The following is a 26,330-nucleotide window of genomic DNA, read 5'->3' as shown; positions in this document are numbered from 1 at the left end:
CATGTGTCTTCCAGTCTGTAAATCTTTGTCCAAGATGCTGCATGTCATTCAGAAAACATTGCAGTAAAGTCCAAAATACAAAGAGTTAGAAAGATGCACTAAACCAGTGTTCATATCTGTTTATTTAGTGTTTTAAACAGTCATTTGTATTTATTTTTACAAGAGCTTTAAACTTGCATGTATGTGTTGGAGTTGGCTTAGTCCACACTGGTTCACTGTAATGTAAACTTGATAAATCGTTTGATAATTAGACTTTTCAAATAGGGGTAGGGGTGTAAGGGTGCCTACATAGATATACCTCTGTAAGAGTGTGCATATGCATTCAGAACTATATTTTAGGCATCCTGATATTATATATATATATATTTATTATTCTTTCCCAAAGCAAGTCATGTTAAGTAGTAGTAGTGTGCATACATAATAGTAGTAGTAGTCTCATACATAAAATCTGTGCCGCATTGCAAACATACAAAAAACACAACTTACCACAATCAGCTGAAATGACAGTTATGGATGGTCTTTTATATTGAATTACATGATAAATGCTCCCTTCTTTCAAACTATTGATTAATGTGTTTCACACCAATGGATTCTTGATTAAATGTCAGAAATTTTCATTAATGATAACATTTTAAATGGACAAAAATGACAAGCATAAAATCTGTTGTATGATGACACAGTGTTTTCTTTTAATCGGTATAAATTACATATGAATTTGGAGATGTTAATGTTCTCTATCACTACCTTTACCTTCAACAGCAGCTTCAGCGGGGATTATTAATAGAGTGTTTTGCATGTTGCACTTACATTTGGTATTCTTTTTAAGCAGTTAATTATTTGTTAAACTGATAGAGCATTGATGCACAAATATAAGTATATATATATATATATATATATATATTTATTTAAATAAAATTAGGTGCAACAGTGTATTTTTTTTTTGAATTTTTTTATGGCGTTGTCAGTTTATATGTAACTACTGTTTAACGAAACTTAATTTCCTCTTTTTCTATCTTTGGCATATAGGTTGCCACAGGTATTTGAATAGTTATCAAATGGTATTAACCCTCCCTCCCCAGCATATAAACCAGTTCAGGTTTCTAACATATGGAATAAGTGTTGCATACATTTGCAAATATGTGAAGCCACACTACAGTACCAGTACCTTTGCAAAGTCTGCTGGCTATAAACAAAGCAAGTCAAATGTAGGAATTTGGTAAGGGAATTCACTGCCTGCTATCATAATGGACCTGATTTATTAAAACTCTTCAAGACTGGAGAAGATAGACTATAACAGGAGAATACGGGTGATCCAATAAACCTGGAAAAATTTCTGAAAATCATTTTCTATTAGTTGGTAAATCCTGGGCCAGATCCATTCCAAGTTTGCTGGATCACCCAGGTTCCCCCGTGATAGTCTATCTCCTCCAGTCATGAAGATCTTTGATAAATCAGGCTCAATCTGTGTATTCTAATAGGCAATAGGCTATGACTATCTTCAAGATGTATCTAATATTAAAACCAAGCATATAATTATAATTTGTTGCTAATTTTTTAAAGGAGAAGTTCACATTTGCTAAACATTACACTAGTCTACCCTCCCGGGGCCCCTAACCAAAGCTAACCTAGAAATCCCCACACCTTAGCTAAAATACCAGGAGAACTGTGGGCTCTCTATCTATATACTAGAGGTGCACCCAAGGCAAACTGTACTTTACAAATAAGGACTGGATTATGAGCAACCTGATGTTTCCTTCACTTTCCCTTTTTATATTTTTCCTTAACAATTTTTAATGATATGAAATTATTAAACATCAACCTAATTCACCTTAATTTTTAAAATTTCATGAGGCTTCAAAAAACTAAAGCACCTACACATACTAAATTATTGTAACCTGATTAGAATGATTGTAATAATCTCAGCCAAAAAAAAGAGCATTGTTTACCGATCCTCTGTGGTTGATAACTAAACAACCAACCATGGAAGATATTGTGACGTTGTCATGTCCTATGGGAGAGGATGCAGCAGGGTGCCTTCTGCTCGCCCCTTCGCTCCCCTATCTATAGATCTGAGCAGCGTCAAAAAAGATAATTTTTAGCAGCAGAAATCCAGCGTGTGTATATAGCTTTAGAAATACTGGTGTTGCTAACTTTCCTAACCAACATCATCACAAGCTTCTATCTTCATATTCTCAATGGGGTTGTATAAAGATTACTTCTATTCAGTCTTCCTATCCATCATGTTATCTGCATGTTAAAGCAAATTGCCCAATATTGTCCAGAACCCCACTTAGCTATCACTGCATTGAACTCTGTGATTCATTTTAGCATGGTATCTAATATATCTGTGTAAAACACAACCCATCATGCATTTGTTTATATGTCGACAGAGTGATGTACATCTATTGGGTCAAGGGGGAGATTAACTGTTATTGTGTTCGTGTCAATGTACTCTGGCAACCAGTCACATTTATACGCTGAATGTAATAATAGACAAAGTAAAAGTGAAACACTCTAAAATGTTTTAATATGTGTGTACAGATAGGGAACATTTAAAAAATATTAATCATAAAAGTTTATTGTGGGATTGCATTAGGGAGACTACATACCTCTCTGGGTAATTTAGCTTCTGAATACAAGCTAACCAGAGTAATGGTTTAAATTGTGTAACCAGAATAGTTAAGTAAGACAAAGTTTGAGCATTCATCATTTATACTTTGACTTTATTGATTTTTTTTTTAATTTGAAAGTCACTTCACTGAGCTAGCACTTTTTATGCAATGTAGCGGGGTACCATCAGTTGGTAGGGTGGGACAGAAACATTTTATTTTTTTTTGCAAGACCAGAGTCCAGCTTTAAAAGTATATGATATAGTTCCCTTTTTTATAAAGGCCCAAATGTACATGTGTGCACATACATATATGTATTCAGAGCCATACAAATCTATGATACAATTACTAAGTTCATTTTTTAGGTACAAAGTGATATCAAGATGAACTGGCTATGAACCATTGTACAGTATGTCGTGTATAATGAAATATTAATAGGTATTGCTACTACTAATGAACATGAAATGACTTGACAGAAAAATACATAATACCTGTCATGGACGGTAACTGTTACTTTATTATGTTTCCCATAATAAACTTCACCAGCATTCTACATTCAAAATATTATTTTCTCATGTGAAGCTTTTATCCATAGAAAGATCACACAAAGTTCAACATGACATGGTGAAATACAGTTATTTGTTTAGAAATATGATCCGAACATTGTGGTTTTGCTTCTACAATACACTTGATGCTGGTACCAGATTCGAAACACATGTGGCCGCATAAAAACTTTGCTCGAAGACAGACTTTGATCTCTGCAAATTTCATATTCAGAAAATGTTACATGAAAATAAGTACAACCCAAAGAAAACAGAGATTTGTAGCAGCTGTGTTGGACCAAAAAAATTTGCAATGTATGCATACTAACACATATTTGTTGATAAGGTAGATTTTGACTAAGCAAGATATTTTCTTGTTCTTTCCTTCTTTACTAAAAGTGGCATTGACTAAGAAAGAGATAAAGATAAAGAATCTTGCATATTAGAAGTATCATTGGGAATAGGCATAAAAAAGTTTTGGGTATCAGTTCCCAAAAATAAAGTTGTAGACTTGAAAAGAAATTGCTGAGAAAAGCATATAATAAAAGCCTAGCCCTGGGTAAATAAAACAGTTACAGTTGTAGTGGGGCTCCATCTGCAATGCAATTTGCATAGGGTGCCAGTGGAAAGGCTTTTTTACCTTGCTTCCAAAGGCTTATTTCTCTCGTGCAACCATACCCCACAGCCTTTTCTTCTGTAGCCTGATATCATCAACACAATGCAGAACAAGTAGTCCTGCATTGTGGGGATGTCAGGGGTCTGCCCACAAACCAGGGCATCAGAGGGAAGAGAACAGTGCCAGTTGCAAGAGGCCAAGTAAAGAAGCTCCTAGAGTGTACCCTAGGCAGAAATTAGCATTTAACCTTTGCGGTGTATGGGGTGCCTGTTGATCTACAGTATTATACAATTACTTTTGGGAATTAGAAGCTGTTTTTATTACCCATTGAAGCAAACTGAACCATTTGTTTGATTTTTTTTATCTAAAGGTAAAACTTGTTTCTAGTTTTAGATAAAGCTGAAAAGAGTTATAACCCCTGATGGGTCCACAGTTGGGAGATTCACCCTCCATATTTGTTTCGGGGATCATGGTTTTGGAAGCAGGAAAAAAATCGAAGCAAAAGATCAGCACAATTGACTGCAAAGTGCTTTTATTTTTCCCAAAGAAATAATGATACAATTGAAATTGCCCTAGTGGCTATTAGCTGACGTGAATGCATTATTGTGATTGCCCCTTTACAGAATGCCAAATAACCCCCACTATTCTGATAGTGGCAAACAGAATTGGCCACAATGAAGGTTAGTAATTCATTTTAAACCCTGATTGACAGTTTTCAATTGCTACGTTTGCAAATGTGCAACAGTTGGAATTATTAGGCTGCACAAGCTGCATGCTCCACTTTCTAAAACTGTAATCAGCCCATTCAAGTGGATAGAATTTCTGGTTGTAACTTTGGGGTAAATACACTGCTGCAATCAAAACATTAATTTTATGGCATGTAAGTGCTTCTCAGTCTTGGATACCATAAGTCCAGCTTGGATGATGACATGGCCCTAGATAAATATATCAATGATTGGCTTAGCTCAATAAGAATACATTCTTAATTGGAATAAAAATTTACTGCATGTGATTTAAAAGATGAAAACTCCAATACATATAAAATATTATTTTTCTTTTTTTTTGCACTGTACAATTACCATTATGTTCAAACAAATAAAGGATTTAGGTGTACTTTCAAAATCATATTTTCTTTGTACAGGTATTTGCCTGAAGTACATGCACTCCTTAAATTTGTTGTAGAAAAAAAAAAATAACTAATTGAATTACTGATAGTTCAGAGTAGATAAATGTTATTCTAGTTAGACCTCTTATTCTCATAGTCCCCATGTGTTCCAGATGAAACATTGGAGAACTCATTTTTTCCAAGCCTTGAAGAAAGATTATAAATCACATGAATATTTACATACCATGAATATGGAGAGTTGGCTTGGAGGTTACAATGTTACCTTATCTAACTTTATTCAAAACAGAGAAATCAGTTTGTCAGTTATATGAGCTAGGATCAATGTAGCTAATGAAACTAATGGTGTAATATGAAATACCATGACAAGGATGGCTACCAAAGGGCACCAAGGGCACTCATACCTTATAAGATAAAGCTTTCTAAATAAAGTACAGGGTCAGAGAATCTTTTAATTGGAAAAAAGGTGACATCCATAACAGAATAGCTTACACACTGAAATGTATATTTCCCCCCACGTATTTTGGGGGGGAAAAAACGCAGCACAAAAAAACTAAAAGAAGTAGTCTCCCTTCGGTTCAGATGAACCAAGACAGAGTCAAAACATAAAGTAATCATATTTAATGGCAAGGGTGCCAAAAATATCATAAAGAAGAGAAAAAAACATGGGAGCAGTTGAATTGCCTAGAAAATTACATGTTTCACCTGCACATATCACTAAAATGACACTTTAAATAGCTACACAATCTCTAATACTGTTATCACAGATTAGACCCATCAACAATCACTGTTGTATTTAGTTACAAATGACAGCAAAGTCTTAATCCCACATTTTGATAAAGAATTTGTCGAGGTCCCACCATTTGGTAGGAGGTCTTTTAGTTCCATCTAGTACATCAGAAGCAAAAAGGTTTAACATATCAGCTCATTTGTAATTCCCATGGCTGATTTCACCCTCTGATCATAAGGAATGTTTTGACTAATACTTTTAAATATTGAAATTGTATGTCATCTAAAACTCCGTACGCAAGAGGTCCCTCTGCCAAAGTATGGAGTGTCTGAGAATGGCGCTTACTTATACGGGTGAAGGAAAGAATGCCATGTACTTAGAAAAACATAATAATTTAGAGAGTGGAGCTCCAACGCAGATATAAAACTGTAAGCAATTGTAGAAAGAAGTAAAACCACAGGAGACCATTACTTCAATAAAATAAACATTTTCCACAACTTTTATTCATGCATGTAAGAGTAGTTATTCCCAGTCATTCTTTGCTGTCTGAATATAGAGCCTGCAGACATGAAGCAGGAAATAGTTACTCTGCCATCACTTCTTGAAACCTCACAAAGGACTTTGTTTGTTTAATGGTCCCATGTTTATCAAACTGTGATTTTCTTACACAATTCACATGGGTTATATTCATTATTTGCTTCTCTGCATATTTTGCAGCACTTTACAGAGTGCTTAAGATACATCCATTCCTGCCACCATAGAAGGATACAGTTTAGTGTCTTAGCCACGGCTCACAAGCTCACTACAGAACTGGTTACAATCTAATGTCCCTTTCATTGAGATTATTTTCTTTTTTCATTATTATTATTATCTTGTATTTTATTAGCATAAAAATACTACGCAATGCTTTTCAAAGTCTATAGTGAAGTCACTAACAGTCTCTCAGACTTTTATTCCAATATCCTTACCATACTTATTTGCCATTAACACACATGCCAATTTTTTGGACAAAAGTCAAATACAGGTAGTCCTTGGGTTAAGGACATCCGAGTAATGAATGGGCTTCCCTGCTCTCCTGTGCAAGACAGAGGCTTGGAGGGGTGGTTTGCATGACTTTCTGAAGAAATCTTTTGCTAAACACAGCTGAGGTTGTGGGTGATCTTAGGGGGGTGAGATCTTTCTGCAACGTCTTGTAACTCTTTAATGACCGAAACAAATCTGCAGTTGTTTCTTTTTGCATATCAAAGCACAGCTTGGTCCAGAAGTTAACGAATGTCTAGGCTCCATAACGTTTTTTTTGCTTTGTTTGTGATTACCTCACAGTGAGGATTTTATACAGTAACTAACTCCACGCTGCCTAATATGTTGAGACAAACATCTGTCCTAATTGCATTTAACAATGCAAAAACAAGTAGAATATTGCGACCAAGATTTGAACCTGGGGGCATAGTAATACAAAGGTGAGAGTGCTAGCCACCGAGCAATTTGGCCTGATTAATAAAAGCTCTCCAAGACTGAAAAAGTTTGACTATCATAAGAGAACCTGGGTGAGTGGAGTGGATCTCTTCAGATGTAGACCCATGGTCACTGTTAGCGATCCCGATAACTCCTCTTACATGTCTGACCATAGCTCATCTAGAATGGAAACGACCAAGTTTTGTTGCGTCAACAGCTTTCCTAATGCAACTCTCCCACTCTTGAAGCCCAATAGCAGCCACATGGCTACTTATTTAGTGCAGAGTTTCTACTTCTTGGTCAACCTGTGGTTACTAATTCTGGGCCCATACAGTATCAACCCAACAAATGTGAAGGTTGCTGCTGTTCCTTTCACAATGAGACTTATGCAGTGTATGAAATGTAGAAAGGTTAAAAATAAACCACTAAACATGAAATAGCGAAAGTCAAGAAAATAAAATGTGTCCTTGCCAAGATATACAAACATGGAAGTTACATCTCCTGTCAATTAGCAGGACATTTGGTCAATGATATAATAACATTCCGTTCTGCTACTGAGATATTCACTGTGTAGCTCTGCCGTTTATTGTGCAGCCTTGGCAGAAAAAAAGTTCTTACTTTACATGCCTACTATTCCACCCTATTGGTTTCTTGGGGAATCCATAAACATGGTGGCCTCCACCCATCCAGATCTTCTATAGACACCTCTTGTCTTTCTCCCTGGAACTCACTACCTATATCACCTCATTATTTGTACAAACATTGTAAATTTACATTATTTTTCCACCTCTATAGGCAATTTACAAGGTGTGCTGTTCAACTATTATGTGTATCCTGCACATTGTTAGTGCAACTCTTTTACTATGTCTGTTGTGCTATATAAACAATAAATATTAATATTATAAATCATACTAAAATGCACAATGAAACACAAATAGTAGTTTGTAAAAGTATGGGAACTTTATAGCATGGAAAAATGACACTTCATAAAGATTTGCTGATAGAGATTTTCTTCATTACTCTAAACGATTTGTTTATTTAAGTCTCATGAGAAGTTCTACTATAAACATAGCTAGTCCTGCTAACAAATAGTACTTCTGTGGATAGATTACTCCAGATTTTCTTTGTTCAGTTGGGATAAACTGCAGATAACAGCTGTTAGTGATGACCTAGGCACTTAACTTGCTTGTCACACAGTCAATCTGGAACCAGCCATAAGTAAGCGAAAGAGAGATGGCACAGAACATTAATGACAATCTTGGTATAGTGTTTGCCTCTAGTATTTCATAATTAGGTTGTGCCCAGTTACAGAGGTAAAGGGTAGGCATAATATTATTAATATTAATAAACAGGATTTATATAGCGCCAACATATTATGCTGAACTTTAAATAGGGGTTACAATGAAAAACAAATACAGACAGTGATACAGGAGGAGAGGACCCTGCCCCCAAAGACCTTACAATCTAGTAGATGGGAGAGTTTACACACAATAGGATGGGAGATATATAGTGGTGGGAAGTAGTAATGGTTTCAAAGGACAGAAGAAGATGGGTAGGCAAGTTTAAAAAAATGGGTTTTAAGTGCTCTTTTAAATGAGCAGAAAGTAGGAGCAAGCCGAATAGGATGGGGAAGACTGTTCCAGAGAATTGGGGCATCTCTAGAAAAGTCTTGTAGCCATGCATGTGAAGAGCTTATGAGTGAGGAAGTCAGTTGAAGATCATTGGAGAAGCAGAGAGAGCGGGGGAATGATGATGAGTTCTGTTTTATCCAGGCTGAGTTTCAGGAATCAGTCAGACATCCATGATGAGATGGCTGACCGGCAGCATGAGACCTTATCCAGGACTGAGGGAGACAGGTCAGGGGTGGACAGATAAATTTGAGTGTCATCAGCATACAGATGGTACTGTATGCCAAAGGAGAATATGAGACTACCGAGAGAGGAGGTGTACAGAGAAAAGAGAACTGGTGAGAGGAGAGTGGGTGAGGAGGAGTTACCTTTGAAAGAAACATGAAAGGAGCAGTCAGACAGATAGGAAGCAAACCAAGAGAAGGATAGGAAGAATAATGGCATGTTTGAAAGCTGAGGGGTATTTACCAGTAGAAAGGGAGAGGTTGAATAGTTCGGTTAGGGCAGAGGCCAGGGTGGAGGAATGGGCACAGAGTAGATCAGAGGGATATGGGTCAAGCGGACAGGTAGTAGATAGAGATGATGAGAGAAGAGACAAGACTTCGTCCACAGTAACAGGGCTGAGGGAGGCCAGTGATGATTTACAGGTGGTAGGGGTGGGTATGGTTGGAGTGGCCCGGTAAACAGGGACAAATGTTACTATGTTCAGATCAAATGTTTTATCATTTTTATTAGCCTGCTTTGTTTAGACAAAGTGCTTTTAGGCCTATGAAAATCAGTGAAATTAAGGTTTTGTATAAATAGTAAAAGAAATGGTAAACATCACCTAAAAACAAAAGCAAAAAACTGAAATAAGGACAAAACTGTTATAGTTCCTCTTTAATTAGTTGTGTTGTATTTAATCTAATCATTACTGATAATTAATTACTGATTATTCTTTTTTCACTGATAACATCACCAGAGCAAAAGAATGTCTGTTGTCATCAAAATCATAATGTTACTGAAGCCATCATGACTTTTCTTTCACATTAGGATGACATTTTACTGCAACACACAGGCAATATGCTACTCCTTTTTTCTGTGGAGAAAATGGAAAAAATCTTGGCTCCATATGATCTTTATCCTGTAATGTACACCCAATATCATATGCTTAGCTTAAGGCCTAGTTTCCCTTTATTTTAAGGTAGAACCATGAGCTTCAATTTGAAAAATGTGCTATAGCATTTAATTTAATCAATATATATATATATATATATATATATATATATATAAAGTTTGGTTGCGCCTTGGAGTACTTGGGGTATTTGTTTTTATATTGGAATACTTGGGGTTAATTTTAAGAAAAATAATTTGGTAAGCATAAGCAGACTGTAGGCTTATTTTCTGACTGATCCATTCATCTAAAGCCACATCAGTGGCATTTTGGGTTTTGATGTTGTATAACAGTAATGTAATATTCTACAGGTAAGAGTTTGGAAACTCACCTTATGCTGCAGTGCTGCTATATATCTGTGTAAACCGCTCAGTGTAATTTTATTGAATACTGCTAAATGCATCCCATGGAATTCACTTTTTATAGACCCCACTAATACTGACAGACATCAATCAGTGACAATACTTGCCAAGAACTTCATATTGAACTTTTATGTGCTATACTTACGTAATTCAGATGACATTTTCCATTACCTAATTTAAGCTGATACTTCTGGGTAAACAATACAAATATAGCACTTTGAGCTATATGACTAAAAATTGCTGCTATTTTTCTTTATGATTCTGGAGTGATGGAGTCATAACTATAGTTCCAATATGCTGAGCACATTGTTGCTGATGCAGTGCAGATAGGGGTACGTCTCTATGTGGAAGATGGCACCTATCCAATTTTTTGAAAAATGGCAGCCTTATTTCACTTAACAGCTGGAAGTTGAAATATTTCACTTTAATTTGGAAGAATAAAACATTCTTCCCTGCAGGATATTTTTGAGGAATATAACATGAAAGAGGACTAGTCTCTCCAATCAAACCTCATCTGGCTCCAGTGAACTGCTCGATGGCTGATTCATCACAACCGATTTTTTCTATACACATTTTTCAAAAGTGAAAAGTGAAAGCTAAGGAAACAATTTCTGAACTCAGACTGAAGCCAGATAATAGAAAGTTAATCCCCAGGACATTTACCCCTGTCGAATGGAGACCACCAGGCTGACTGATTGAGCCACTTTGTACTGATGGTCTGTGACAAGCTAAAAGATAAGTAAGATTCAGTATGTGACAGAAAAGTTGGAGGTTTCTTTATAATCAGTGATTGGATTATACTTTGTGTATAAGCTCTACAAGGAGAAGATAGACTAGTAGGAATGCAGATGATAAGATTGGAGAATTTACAATAAAATGTTCCCTAGACTTTGCACTTCTTTTTAGAGCTATGTAGACACATCCAATGATTATCGCCCAAGAGGAATGCTGAGATGAACGGTTATGTTTGTCTCGGGCAAGAATCTGACAAGTTAGTGCGATTTGTTGCTTGAAACAATCATGAAAGATCGTTTTCACCAATGCAAATTCTAAGTGTGTACACAGCCTAACAGTAAATTTTTATTATTATTAATATTAATAATAATAATAATAATAATAATATATTGGCAGGTTTTTATTTGAAAATGTAATTCATTAACCACCCAGTGTCCACACAAAGTTTGTCAATATGGCTTAAGTGTTCCTAAAGCCCACGTTTTAAAGTTTAAATAGTTGGCAAGGGATGGAACCTTTAACTAGCTTTTTAGCTATTTACAGTTGTCTCTGTCTCTGGGGGGATTCTATGCAAACTAATAAAGATTTTGGCATTAGATATACCTTATTATTTTATTCATACATGTCTATGAGAATAAAGGTAAATAAAGAAGGTGTCTTTACCCACCAAGCCAGTCTCTTTATTGACAATAATTCTGTAATTTTCAGAGCCTTTCACTGACTTGTATAGGAGTCAGAAGTTCCATGTGCAGAGGCCGCGTGACTAATCCACAGCTAGAACCAGGCCTGAAGACAGTGATATTTTATACAAACATTCTATGTTTCTTAGCATGATGAACATCATAGTGATTTTTACTGCTGGATTGTGGATTTCTTTACCAAGTTTACCTGCAAATCCAGATTTGTGGAGTCTGGTGAAGACTGTGGGAAGATAGGGAAGATAGGGAACATATGCATATGGCAGTATTTTTTGTATGAGTGGTGATTTGTATTGATTAAAAGACAGTCATGATATTTTTGTAATTATCCAATTGTATTTTAATGCTGGTTTAGTGTTTATACTTAGAATATAGTTTATACTTGTTTTTTGCTTGACTATATATGCAATGGCTAAAAAGGTATGAAGAATTGCTTAAAAAATATAGTAACCAATGCAGTTTATAGATATTTGTCAAACTGGAGAGCCACATCTTGTCTAATGAAATTGTGCTTCTAATTTTCATGCAAAATATGCAGAACAGTTTAAAAAATAGAATCTTTCCAAAACAGTGAACACCGCAGATGTCTAAACCACATTATCAGCTGTTTTTAACATTAACAACAGGAAGAGTAAAAAATGTTACATATGGGTTACATAATGGGTATGGCAAATCTGTTTGATCTGCTTTTAATTAAATGTCTTTAATTGGAAGATATATTTTGAAAGAAGCAGAACTCAAAATAGTAATCCAGCAGGATACCAGGCCCAGGCAAGGGGTTTAAAGATTTAGCAATAAGACCCTCTGTTTTTTACATTCCGTTGTGACATATTGACATAATTAATACATAATTATACATAGTGCTGGGCGAACTAAATTACAGGACATATGCAATACCACAATTCCCCTTTAGCCCCCAACTCCCTGTGAGTTTTAGTTTTAGAAGTTTTAGATGTGATGCAACTCCAAGGTGTTAATCATGTGACTATTGCCATGGTTTCTTCTGATGGATCTTTAAAACTCACATTCACACCACCGACTATCAGCAATATTTATATATATATATAAAATAAAGACATGCCTATGCTGTTATCACACCACATATCTCCTATCGTCACATATCACATATCATATCATATATTTTTGGATAGGCTAGCAAAGCAATGTATGATCAATGATACATTGGGTCATAAACATTAGTAAAAAACCTACTGTATGCTTTTTTAGATTTTTTAGAACACATCATTTGGAAATAGGCACCTTGATCTTTCTATATCTACACTGTCAGATAATAGCAGTGAATCCAGTTTTAGCATGACCTTAGGTTATCCTATCACACATTAGTGTATCTGTGCAATACAACATTATTGTTTACTAAATGACTAAATCATCTGCATAGCTGTTCATCTCTGGAAATCCTCTGAAATCACCAAACTGATTGTCAGAACCCCGCATATTAACAATATGTATGATAAGTCCTGTTTTCCCATGTCTACGTTCTGTACTTTCTGTAAATATATTTAATGTATGAAGGATTGGGTTGATAGGACAGGACAAATTTATAGTGCATCACAGTACGTTTCCCTTTTTCATGTCAAGCAGGTCTCATGATTCCATAAACTAGTGACAAATGTTGGAGTAATAAATCCCTACAAAAGATATATGAGACACAGGCCACAAAGTAATGGGTAATTGATGATTTTTTCTCCTACTGAACTTGTAACCTCCTTTCCCTGTAGATATATGACCAAGATGGGACATTACAGCACTTCATTGATGGGGGAGAACCCAGTAAGTCAAGCTGGATGAGGTACGTCCGATGCGCCAGACACTGCGGGGAGCAGAATCTCACTGTCGTTCAATACAGGTAATGTTTTCCAATTCCTGAAAATAAGTTACACATTAGGCACAAATTACATGAGAAATGCTGAAGTAGAGATCTTTGGCTGTGATTAAACAAGTAAATTTCATATATATATATAATAAGAAAACCCATTCATAGCTCCACTTTTGATAATTGTTCCTGCAGAGAGGGTGCTTTCTAGGCATAGGGCTTGTGAGGGTTATGGAAACCCCATTTACCTCCCCAAGGCCTAATAATATGACATAAACACCTTTTCATTTATCTCAATACTTACTTTTTTTTCACTGAAATAAAAGAATAAAATAGGAAAATAAAATCATACATAATCAATTCACAGTCAAAAAATATCAAATGTCAAATAATTCTATTACCAATTACAGGAATGATAAATAGAATTGCAAATTATTTGTCAGGGAAAAATAATAGCTATGCCACTGAAAGCATTTTACCCTTATATATTACATACTATACATCATTAAAAATCTGGATGGTTTAGGGAAGATGAGGTGCTCATAAGAAATAATATAAAATAATTTCTCCCAGGAGTAATATATTGCTCTCAATATTATAATAAATATAATGAAAGACATTTTAAAAAGGCAAAACGGATACTTTAAAAAAAGCATGCTGAAAATAAAATCAGTTACATGGGTCAGACATTTTTACAGCACTTTTTAAATCCTGATGAGATGTTAACAACTCTGTATAGCACACTTTCAGATGTTTCAGCTTTCAGTGCAATGAACCATGAAAATTAAATAAACTCTTTTCAGTCACCAAACAACAGAGTGCTTTGGGCAGGGAACACTTAAGGCATCGGCCTATTTTTATATTGTCCAAAGTTGTCCTTTTCACAAAAAGTCAGCTGGTTTGAATTCCCTGTGTTATGATGTCTAATATCTAAATGGAATTTTCTTCAAAGAGCTTTGTGATTGATTGACCCTCGGTTGAACGTTTTGTTTTTATTTTGAGGCTGACAATAATGTCCGTTGGCATGTGTTCTACTTCAACAGCGTTAGGACGCCATGAAGCTATCTTTATGAGTCATCCAACCACAATACTAAATACATGTCAGCAAAGGAAATATTATCCGAAATGAGAAAAATCCCTTTGATGTACTTCACCATGCAGAGAGTTGTGCGAGTTTTGGACGCATTATCTGCTTGGAAGAAATGGTGAATGCTTACACTATTTTTCGGCCTACCCCAACCCTCCGAGACCACCCATTGCTTGAAAACAGTTCTGCTCTTTCAGCAGCAAACTGTGTCATTTGGTTTTTAGTACATTCGCTTGCTACTCTGCTTTGTTTATGTTAGAGAGAGCCAAAGTGAAAGATTAAATGTTTGCAATGGTGGAGGACAAAGTTGGTTTGATTTTTCTCAACTTGCTATTGATTTTTTTTTTTTATACTGCTGTGAGAGAATTTTCATTGCGGCAGTCGAGGGGTGGAAGTTTATGGAGGGCAACAAAAACAGTCCAAACTGAGAGTTTCTGTCAGATATTCATAGAAAGTGGTAGTTCTGCTTAGCCAGCAGAGCCCTCATGAGACAAAATGGCTGTAAATAGAGAGAATAACAAGATAAATGGAAGTTTTGCAGCTGCAAGTAAAATATTGAGAATCTGCACTTTTCTATTGATCTTTATGCTCCTGTTGCCAAGAGGCAGTTTGTGGTGACAAAATATGTTGACAACTGCATATCTCACACCGGTGAAAAATGTAGAGACGGACTCCCATATGTCCACACTGTTACACTACAAACAAATTGTCCTGTTACAGATAATTCTTTATGGAAAAAATGTTAAGTTATATAAAGTAGTTCTATTTTTTACCAAAAACTTCAAGCTAATATTTTCAGTTGTAATTGGGAAACTTTCTCCAGATAAATATTACCTTTTTCTACTATGCAGGATTTTTTTGTTCAAAAGATGGATTAGGTAACAAGCTATGGATGCACCAGAATGACTTGTTGTAGATAAGCTACTAGGAAAAAATATTGGAATTACTTTTCTGGATAGAATGAAATGGGAATATTAAATATTTTAAAGCTAAAAATGAAACACATTGTAATTACATTTCTAAATATTATAATATGAATAATATAATTGCTGATAAACTGAAGGGTGGCCAGGCTATGGACATTTAAAACAGGACTAATAAAATGAAAGTGTAAGTAGGCAGGTTCCTTATTTAGGAAGGGACAAGCTATGTCTCTTTTGAAATAAAACTTATCTGTCCACTTTCAATCTTTTGTTGAATGTAAACTCAGCTGGGCATGTGCAATCGGGAATTACCTCCCATGCACATGTGCAGAAGTGGCATCATTCGGGTCTGGCCAGTCAATTTGAACCCATGTGAAGATGTCAAGGCCAGCGAAGAAGCCAAGAAAGGTGAGTTTAGTTCTGCTAAAACACCACTGTGGATTTATTCATCTTCAAAGTACACAGGAAAAAAATTGGTTTTGCCAGCTGTTAGCACTCTGCTGTCTACTTCTCCTTGGCACTTGCTCTATATTAACATTGGAGATTAGAAGGCTGGCAGAGTGCTAGGTCACAGCTAGGAGGAGGAAGCAGAGAGAGTGAAGCTGGTGAAGTGAAAAAAAAAAAACATTTTATGCTATAAATTCAATTTTTAGGGATGAATTTAAACTATAAAAGCTGGGTCATTTGTATTTAAAAAAATAAATTAAACTTAAAACATTTTTAATAAATATTTAGTTTACAAACAAAAATATAATACATGGAATTAATGTCACAGAGCATTTTTGGGTTTTCCAACATGACAATATAGTAGAACCTATTAATGAACCTCTATATAAACCACATGACCCAAACAACCCAAATTACTCCATATTAACAGGGCAGATAAAGAGGGGTTGGTGGGGAGAGAAATCACTTTTTCGATTGCTTAACCTAAATATTAGATATTTATTTTAGTAAGTTTACAATATTCGGGTAACAATATGTAAAGGAGTATAAAGCTGGACATGTAAATATAATTCTAGTATCCAGTATGTGAGCTGGGGTTTTGAGCTTTGTTCATAAGATATGGAGTTCTCCATATGCGTAATCCTAGACATAATGGAATCTTTACTGGCTTCCACCCAACCTGACTTTGCTGTGTACATACAACTGAGTTAAGGATAAAGATTGTAAACTTCTTTTTGCTAGCCACTTAGGTGAATATTTCCATGCCTTCTGTAAAGGCAAAATTTTTGGTTCAATGAAACAAATGTGATCAGGACTCCAGAGGGAGAGTTAGATGTACTTTTAAATCAGTAGTGCATAGCCATTTGTAACAGTGGTCTGTGAAAGTTGTCTGACAATGAAATGATATCTGTATTAAAACATATTTTTGTTTTGTTTTTTAGAATGTGTCACAATGGGAATCATTTATTTTAAGTGTTATAAGTGAGACTGTCAAGAGTAAATAGTTCAACAATGATTGATTTTCTGTTCTCTTACCAGATCCAGCATATTCTACAGAGCTTGTATTGACATTCCCCGTGGCACAGAACTGCTGGTGTGGTATAATGACAGCTACACGTCGTTCTTTGGGATTCCATTGCAGTGCATTGCTCAGGATGAAAACTGTAAGGAGCTGGCATCACTAAAATCAGCACGTCTTTTCTTGTGAAGTTAAAAAGCTGATTGTTTTAGTAAATCTTTTGCATAATAAATTGCTTAGTAAAAAAAAGCCTATATGCTCTTAAAGCATACCATGTTTACTATGTGATACCAGAGAATAAAGCTATTTGTGGGCACTACAGGACAGTTCGTATGCTCTGTTTTATTTAGGGTGGGTTGAGGTTCTCATTTCTGCATTCTTTAGTTTGTTTTTTTATGGAATTTTCACTGTTTCTAATACTGTAATTTATATAAGGGTTGCAAATTGTATTATCTTGATGGAACCAAGAGCTTTCTCATGTTACTTCATGCCCTATCCTTGATTTGATGCTATTGAGGGCATGGTACATAATTACAAGCATCTAATGGTGTTTTCTTCCAATGGTATGTTTCATTATATCTAATCACAATTAAACTTGTCTTTAAAATTTGACTTTAATTGGTAATCACTAAATCAGACAGAAAGAAAGCCAGATGATGCAGGCATAAGTACACCATATGTGTTAGAGATTTGTGAAATATGGCTACCCTGGATTTAATGGATATTAATTTAAAGTGTATGTATAGCCATACTTTTTTTTTATTGCTAGGACCCATGTCACATTTTATTGCTGTTGACTTAACCTCCGTTTGTCCTGTTGACCCCTGTCACAAAGTGATAAGATGACAAAATTGTATATTTGTCACTATCATGTATGTAGACAATATAGGCACACTGGAGTACAACCCAACACAGCTGAGCAAGCACAATATGCAAATAAAACATATTTAGCATACAGTTGTACCAAAAATAAAAAGGCAAATCTTCCAATGGGCACAATTGTTGTGTTGACGACTTTTTTTAAGAGAGAAATTCAACTTCTAAGAGGGATCTCCTCTGATTTCACATTGCATCTACAGGACATAAGACAAGGAAGAATTTCCCAAAGGGAGTCAAGCAGCAACTATTATACTGACAGCAGTTGTAAACCTCCCCTACTGGCTATACATGCACTTTAACATCAACTGTGAAAATGTTTTCATTTGGTCAATATGGCATTGTTTGTTAAATACTATAGTAGCTCTTCCCTGGTTTTTTGCACATTATTCAAAAAAGAGATGGAAAGTAAAGCAAGACAATATAGAAGACTGTAGCTCTCCAAGCAAAATGTGCCATCTGCTTGTAAAGGCTAACATGGTTGAAGAAAACTGTAGCTTGCATAATTTGTTTTTCTGTAACACGAGGGAGAAACTTTTATGTTTCTGTACTATTTTAGTTGTCTGCTGTCCTGTCCTGTGCTTCTTTCTCATCTCTCTGTGATCTTTATTTTACCAACATGACAAAAGAATTATAAAGAACAAGGAAACATGTGCACATATGTAGGTATCCACGGATATTAATTTTCTCATTGTGTTTATGTCTTCCAGTGAATGTCCCAACACCAGTTATGGAAGCTATGAACAGGCAAGATGCACTGCAGCCCTTCAACAAAAATGGCAAGTTGCCTTCTTCCACATTGCAAAGGTCCATAGTTTTCCCACAGACTCCATGCAACAGAAACTATTCTCTCCTGGATAAATCTGGGCCTCTGGATACAGGATTTAACCAGATTAATGCTAAAAACCAGCGAGTGCTTGCCAGTCCAACTTCAACAAGCCAACTCAACTCAGAATTCAGTGACTGGCATCTTTGGAAATGTGGACAATGCTTTAAGACTTTTACCCAACGGATTCTACTACAGATGCATGTGTGCACCCAGAATCCAGACAGGTAAAACAAGGCGGTATGGGCAGACCTGAAGGGTATTAGTTATATGATAATGAAGAATGTAGACAAATAGCAGTCAATATGGAAGCATTTTTATAATGGGAAAGTGTCTGCATAAAAATTCCATGCAAATGTCCTTTTGGCGCTACTCCCCACAGTTGTCCTACATTTGGAAAAAAAGCTCCCAAAGCCCTACTCCAGGAAATAAAAAAACAAGTTTATTACATTATGTCTTCCTTTCCAAAGGCTCCTCCTGCATGTGAATGGTTCCCAGTTTTTCCATAAGCAGCTCCATGCTGTGGAAGCAGGTACTGTGTAATTCTCTACAATGCAGGATAAATATTCCTGCATTTTAAGTAAGAATGCCAAGGACCTGCCCACAATGCAATGGTCCAATGGAAGAGGAACCTCCCTGCTGCCAGGAAGCAGGTAATTATTACACCCCTTGCAGACGTAAATGGGCATTTAATCCTTGCAGTGCAGGGGTAGCTCCACTTCAGGGGACATTTTTTAATTGAGTTCAGCCTAAAAGAATTAGACAAAAAGAAACGTCATTGTAGCCAAACACAAAGTTTATTTTTTTTGGCATTTCATCAGGGATTTTAGCTTTACCCTTCCATCTCATGTGTATAATATTCATTACCACAGGGCTCTATTTTTAAAAACGGCTGAGAGAGGGATCCTTATACAACTCTTGGCGACCAATTAACTTCAATCCTTCATTCTTCTTCTACTTGTTGGCTCAGAGTTCTCCCTGCGGTGGGTGATCAAGCCAACGTTTCTCCCCTCAAACCTGATTTGAAAAATGTATCTTTTAATAGTCTTTAAAAATATTTGTACAGCAAACTTCCTAGAAAATGTGTCTTAACAACAAATACAAGTATACCAATTTTATTTTTATTTTGGTCAAACTCATTTTATTTTTTCTTGGGGCCCCTGTATTTTAAATGGATTCTGGTTCACACAAGGGTTACTTTCATAAGCTTTATTGAGCTAAACATGACATTTTAAAGGCAAGTTGACTGTATGTCTCCATTTCAAGATTTATGCACTGTTTTCTCATGGCCATCATGCGGGGTTAGATTAATGATCATCATAGGTAGAAAACATCAGGCCAAGATTCTATAAATGCCTTTATGTCTCTTGGAGAGAGAACGCCTTACATCTCAGAGCTGATGTGACAGTCATTGCTGGGTTCACCTGCGGTGTACAGCGTGTAGGAACTTAATTAAGTACTAAGAGGCAATGAATTGGAATTTTTTGCTTAGCACTATTTTTCTTCAGAGCATGCACAGCTATAAATCGTGAGGAGCTGTCAAAAAGATATACCTGCTCTAGTGGTGATGTGGAGGAAAACAGATGCCATTTATTCAATAAACTAATATCCATACAGAAGAAAAATGTTGACCAGATACCTTAGAGTCAAAGTTGGTTTGAGCGTTTGTCAATATGGAATTTTATGGCTGTGAAGTGAAGATGAAATTTAGCTGAACAAGTGAATTAAAATTTCTGTTACTTTGGCCAGTGGCACAGTGCATGTAATACGGTCATTATTTATGCATCAAAGCTCATTTATCTGACGGTCTGAAGAACTAGCAAGAAGGGAAGATATTCTAATAATTAAAAACAACAATTTTGTCTTATACGCTGTTTTAAAATAAGCCAGAAATTTACATAAGCACTCCAAGGTAAATCAAACAAGCTGCAATAAGGATGTAATGGCTTTTTAATTTTACAATTGAGATTTATTTTGGAGGGTAAGCAATATATACATAAGGGCCTGGAAATACAAATATGTGACTGTGGGCTAAAGGGGTTTGCATCACAGCCACCATTGAGTTAGGTGCGGAGTTTATCTTAACCAAAATTGATAATTAAAAATAGGTGAACTTATCTACTAAAGGGCAACTCTGTCAGTGGTGTGCTGACTGATATTAAGAGTTAGAAAAGTCTTTCACATTTGTGCCCGTTTTTTTATTTTATTGTTTCAAAGCTAAAATATAGGCAGATAAAGATAAAGATGGTTATTGTTGACCCTTTGATGTTCTGATGTACTATGGTCTCTTCTACAACTCCTGTTCATAAATCAGCAACTTCTGAATTTGTAGTTAGAGATATATGGTCTGATCACTGCCCCAAGTTCATATATGGGCTGTTTAAGTAATACTGGAATCAGCAATATTAGGTTGGCACACCTCTAAATAAGATATGGTGGTATCAAATACAATTATATCTATGCCTTATGGAAATAATAAAAAAGTCATTTGCAGGGTAAAGATAAAGTTTGATGGTTTTGCAGTAATACGAATCTGTGATGTTTTACGAAGTAGATCACGTCCTGATTACTCTAATAAGCTGCTAGTCACTGGATAGCCACAGATAAACAGAACAAGGCTAGTATAATCGTACTGAATGTACATAGCACCTCATATTTCTTCTGATGACTAATGTTACTATACCGCGCACTCCAGTTCCATAACACCAAAAAAGGCTTATTGATTTGACAGTATTTCAATAAGAGATTTATGCGCACATTAAAACAACCACTGTTAGGAGCTAATTGTATGTGCTGAATGTATTACTCAGATGTGAGGGAACATGATTCCCCATAGAGTAACATAATATGGAAGAAAATATTTGAGAAGTATTTTTTCTTCAATAAAGATTAAAGTAAAAGAGCGGTGGGACCTCAGACTTAAACTGCAGACTGTGCACAAAAAAAAATCTTTCCCTGGGCTGGGATGTAAAATCCTATAAATAAAATTGACTTATGGTTGCTTATTCCCTATGTTTACGAAGACAGCATTTTCATGTAGGGTTACAATCGATATGGCTAGGATCTACTTTGCTAAATACCAGGACATCACAATCTCCATTTTGACATATTTTCAAGACAGCACTTTTTAGCTGAGTTCTAATCTGAGCCAAGTCATTTGGTTATATAAAACATGAGCCCTAGAGTCTTGCAGAGCAGAACTCGGGAAGACATGCCAATAAGCAGGAAAAATGTTAGGGCCAAACAAGTGTAAATAGCTGTCAATGATGGAAATTTGCATGAAATACACAAGAAAGTAAAGTGTTTAACTTTGTAAAGTGGTACTCCAGCAGAAACGTTTTCCCCTTACCAATTAGGAAAAACTTTTGGAAAATTTAATTTTCCTCATTCTATTTAGGAAAAACAAATCTTGTTGATGTTCCACTTTTGTTATGTACATATTACCAGTAAGAGTTTGATCTTTATAGTTTTCAGTCATATTTTGTTACCATATTGTGACCCTTACATCATGCAGAGTGTACATAAAGTGAACTATGTATAGGCTGTGAAGATTCCTTTAGCACTGGGGGTTACAATGCTGCATGGGTAATTATTGACTGTGCGCAGCTTAGAGGTTCCTCTCTTGGCAAAAACACCACACATACCTGAACATGACCTTACATTTGGTTGTGTTTGCATTGCAATGGTTTGCAGTATGGTTCCTGGACTCTTTGAGCAGCCTGCCATTTCCATTGATTTGAATGGGAATTAATGGGTGTTCTTATCCCAGTGAGATGTGGTTGAATGTGGTTGCATTGTGGTTGTTGCTAAAGGACTGGAGATGGTCGATAATACCTTAAACTATACAACAACCGCACAATGAAGTGTTTGTGAAATGACACAACTGACTGCACATATAGGGGCTTCTGGGAGCAGCTAGCCACATGGCATTAGACCATATGTCTGAAATTGGCTTAGGTGTAGCCTACCCAGCTAGGGGAAAATTGCTAGGTGGGTGCTTTAGTGTACAGGATATATTTTTAAATTAGTGCAAAATGTTAAGTTATTTGAACATTCTCAGAATCCCAAACCTAAAAACTGCCTTCTGTAAACTTTTTAAGGCCGAGAACCAACTAAATTTTAAGATTTCTCCACCTTCATCTAAAAAATAAGGGGCTTAGTTATAGAAAAAGCTAAATTATGGCAAAAAGAAATCTGGTGTATCTACCCTGAAGAGGAGTTTTCTTTTTCCCTAATGCTTTACAGATTAGTTATGCTGGTTTAATGCCAGATTAATTCAGTATTTCCAATGGAGGAATTAGAAGAATTTTAATAGTTTTTCAATGTTTCATTTACCAGTATTTGATATTGTTTAACTTCCTCAAACAAAAAACTAAGCAAAAGTTAACGACACTAAACTACTCTATGGCTCTCCTTTCTATTTTTAAATTTCCTTCAACACCCTTCTTCCCTAATGTACAATATCAGAAATTGCACAGTGACAAATACACACCAGATATTTTCCACTGCTGGATCATATTTTGCTATGATGGCAGCACATGAGTTAGGAGAATGATTGCTGCCCCCAGATACCCCCCAGGTCTAGCCTACGATAAATTGAGAAATCACTAAAGGGTTTAATTACTGTCTATATAGCCACTGGGTAAAGCCGCATACAAACATGCAGTTATAGTAGTTGGAAAGGATCTTTCACGATCCTTTCCAATGACTAAGGACTGCACGATGCATGAAGGAGTGCTGTACATACAGCACCATTCTGCTCTATTCAGAGTGGAGGGGGAGAACGACAGAATGGCACCCTTGTGCGCGCTCTCCCCCTTCCCTTGTAATAGGATCGTTTGTTGTCCATCGTCAGTGGATCTGCCAGGACGGTCGTTCAGACGAATGGATGATGGGGCCATAAACACGCCAGATTCTCATTCGATATCGGCGCTGAGCCGATTACCGGACAAGAAGCTTTGGACGTATGTACGTAACTTAAGTGTATCCTCTGTCTATTCTAGAGAGGCAACGATAAGTTAGAGGAATAGTTGCAAATCAGGTCTTTAATAATTATCCTTCACAGATTTTTTACTGGCTATTTAAAAATTTAAATTAAATTGTTTTCTGTAAAACTAAAATTTTAGATTTCATTTTTTGTTCTGTATCAAGAGACCACTGACTGTGTGTGAAATGGCAATAAAAACCTGACAGAGTTAGGTGAACATATATGTTGCCAATTTTGCACCAACCAATCTAATCAACTGATTAGAAACCCCAAAACATTGTACCCTTCAAATTGTTTTTTCCAGGCAAACATGTAACAGGAATCTCAGTGGGATGTAATTGATCATTTTTACATACAACACAGCAAGTGTACTTCCAATCAAAGACATCATTTCATGATAAGAGGAAAATTGGTTTGTTATGATTGGTTTGAAAAAGATTTTTACCTTGGACTAGCTTTATATCCTATCTGATGTGAACTTTTTTATTGTTTTTGGTTGGTGCATGTGGGCAGATTCTTTATTTCCAGTCATATAAAATTATTGGACGTAAACAATCTGCTCAAATGCACGAGCCAAAAATTAAAACAAATGTACAATCGATTTCTACTTTAAATGGACATATTCACTAATTGAAGATGTTGTGGCAATGAACTTTTCTAGTATGGTGGTCGTTAATGGCCATTTTTATTGCATATGCATATTATAAATCATAAAAAATCATAACAAGAAAATTTTGTAAAGATGTCATAAAACATCACAGCAATCAAAACAAGGACAACATCAAAGAAAAGACGACTGAATGTGGTTAATAGCTGTTACCTGATGTTGCACAGTAAACGTGACAGCACAACCATTTGTCAATAAAACTGCTTCCTCTTGCTCCTGTCAAAATTCTGTCAGTATTAGAGATTACCTTCATCTCACAAGAAGTGTCTTTAAGTGGCACTCTTGTGCGGCTTCAGGTAGAAGAATTTGTTGAGCTGCCCATAAAGTTGGAATAATTAAATGTGTATCCATAGCCGACAGCAAGGTCAAAAAGGTTAATTTATAATGCCTCTTATTATACGCTTGGTTTCCTTTGCAAAGTATCTACAAGACTTGTGTAATAGGAGCTGAGATACATTAGATGGCAATGTGCTGCACAAATTAAGCCAACAGGCCTCCCATTAAATAGAACATTTATTACTGTCCACCTTAACCAAGTTTTACAACAAGTATATATTGGCACTTAGTTAATTAGTATGTGTTAGTCATTAAAAGAAAACTATAGGTTTTTAAAACCTTTTTTGAATAGATGTGAGAACCTGATCACACTAATGTGAACCTTATCAACTTGTGTTATATGTAAAACAAAAAAAAAAACATTCCATTTGTACATAATTTGTAATGTCATATGTAGATGAGAGAGGACATATATCTGAATTACATATGCTTGTCCTTTTTCTGTTGCTCTGTTTTAATGTGAGATCTGTCCTGACTGCAAAAGTTCATGTTTCTATATAGTGAGATAAACAACAGTAAGCATATAGGTGTAAATTGTATATAAATGTAGCAAAAAAAAAACAAGAAAGCTGCATAACTATCCCAAGTTAACTGTTACAGAACTTACTGCCAATGCAGTAAAATGCAATACCATTGCAATGCAGTTAGTAGGAACAAGTAAAAATTGAGACTTTTTTTTTAGTATTAGGCATATCATAAACTAATGAACTTGTAAACCAAACAAATATTAGACTAAAATAAACACTAAGGTCTAATGTTTTGGTAAGTGCCTATATAATTCCTTTGTTTGTGGTGCTGGATTCATGCATGTTGGTGACTTTATCACTGTTTGGAAACATCACCATGATTGCTATATAGTCATTGAAAGAAGATTGATGGATCCGTTGACTTTTCCTTTTATATTATTTTTAGTCTATTATTTGTTTGGGTATTGCACCACTTATTTGTTCATTTATATATTTATTGAAAGGTGCATCACTTTTTAGTATTTTTTTTTTAATTATTATCGGTGCAGGGGTTAATTTTTTTTAAATATGTGATTTTCTTTTTAAATTAAGTGGAGTAAAAGTTTTGTGATACAAAAAATCCTTAACACATCCAGATGGAAGGTTAATTCTTGGCACCGATCCGTGTGCTGCTGCCAGCACCACCTCTTTATCTCAGTGTGCAGCTAAGTTATTTTCCATTGTGGGCAACTAAATGCAATTATTAACAAGGACCATAAGCTAGGAATCTGCTCAATAGCAACATGCTCTATTTATTAAAATGAGAACATTACCTTAATAGATTTAAGACCAGAAGATAGACATTACAGACTCCTAAATGAGAAATAACGTGAGTCTTGGCCATTAGTAAAAACCTTTTAATCAACTAGTTGACCTAAACATCTTTTAAATATTCTTGAATTTCGTCAGCCCCCAGGAATCAAATCTTTAGAGTGGGGCTCTTAAATAAAAGAATAAAACTCTGTAAATACAGAATATTTATTTATTTTAACTACTAAGAAAACAGCAATCGTAAATAAGAACTAGAAGTCTATAAAAAGTATTACATAATTAGGGCTCAAGTCACAAAGCTTTAACACCAGGAAAAAGATCTTTATTTTAACCATGAGACTGTATTTGTTGGTCTTATTGGACTTAACTGGAAAAAAAATTTTTTTTTTTAACAAAAATCC

General features: G+C 35.6%; 1 protein-coding gene across 1 annotated transcript in view; it reads left to right on the top strand.

Moving 5' to 3' along the window:
* PRDM6 (PR/SET domain 6) overlaps positions 1–26,330 on the top strand; it is a 75,262-nt gene that overhangs the window by 37,401 nt on the left and 11,531 nt on the right. Inside the window, exons 4-6 of the mRNA XM_072416032.1 lie at positions 13,391–13,518; positions 16,981–17,105; positions 18,547–18,889. Coding sequence (XP_072272133.1) covers positions 13,391–13,518; positions 16,981–17,105; positions 18,547–18,889 — 596 coding nt within the window. The remainder of the gene's footprint in view (positions 1–13,390; positions 13,519–16,980; positions 17,106–18,546; positions 18,890–26,330) is intronic.

This window comes from Pyxicephalus adspersus, chromosome 6, assembly GCF_032062135.1.
Source record: "Pyxicephalus adspersus chromosome 6, UCB_Pads_2.0, whole genome shotgun sequence".
Taxonomy (NCBI): Eukaryota; Metazoa; Chordata; class Amphibia; order Anura; family Pyxicephalidae; genus Pyxicephalus; species Pyxicephalus adspersus.
This window is presented reverse-complemented; position numbering and strand designations above follow the sequence as displayed.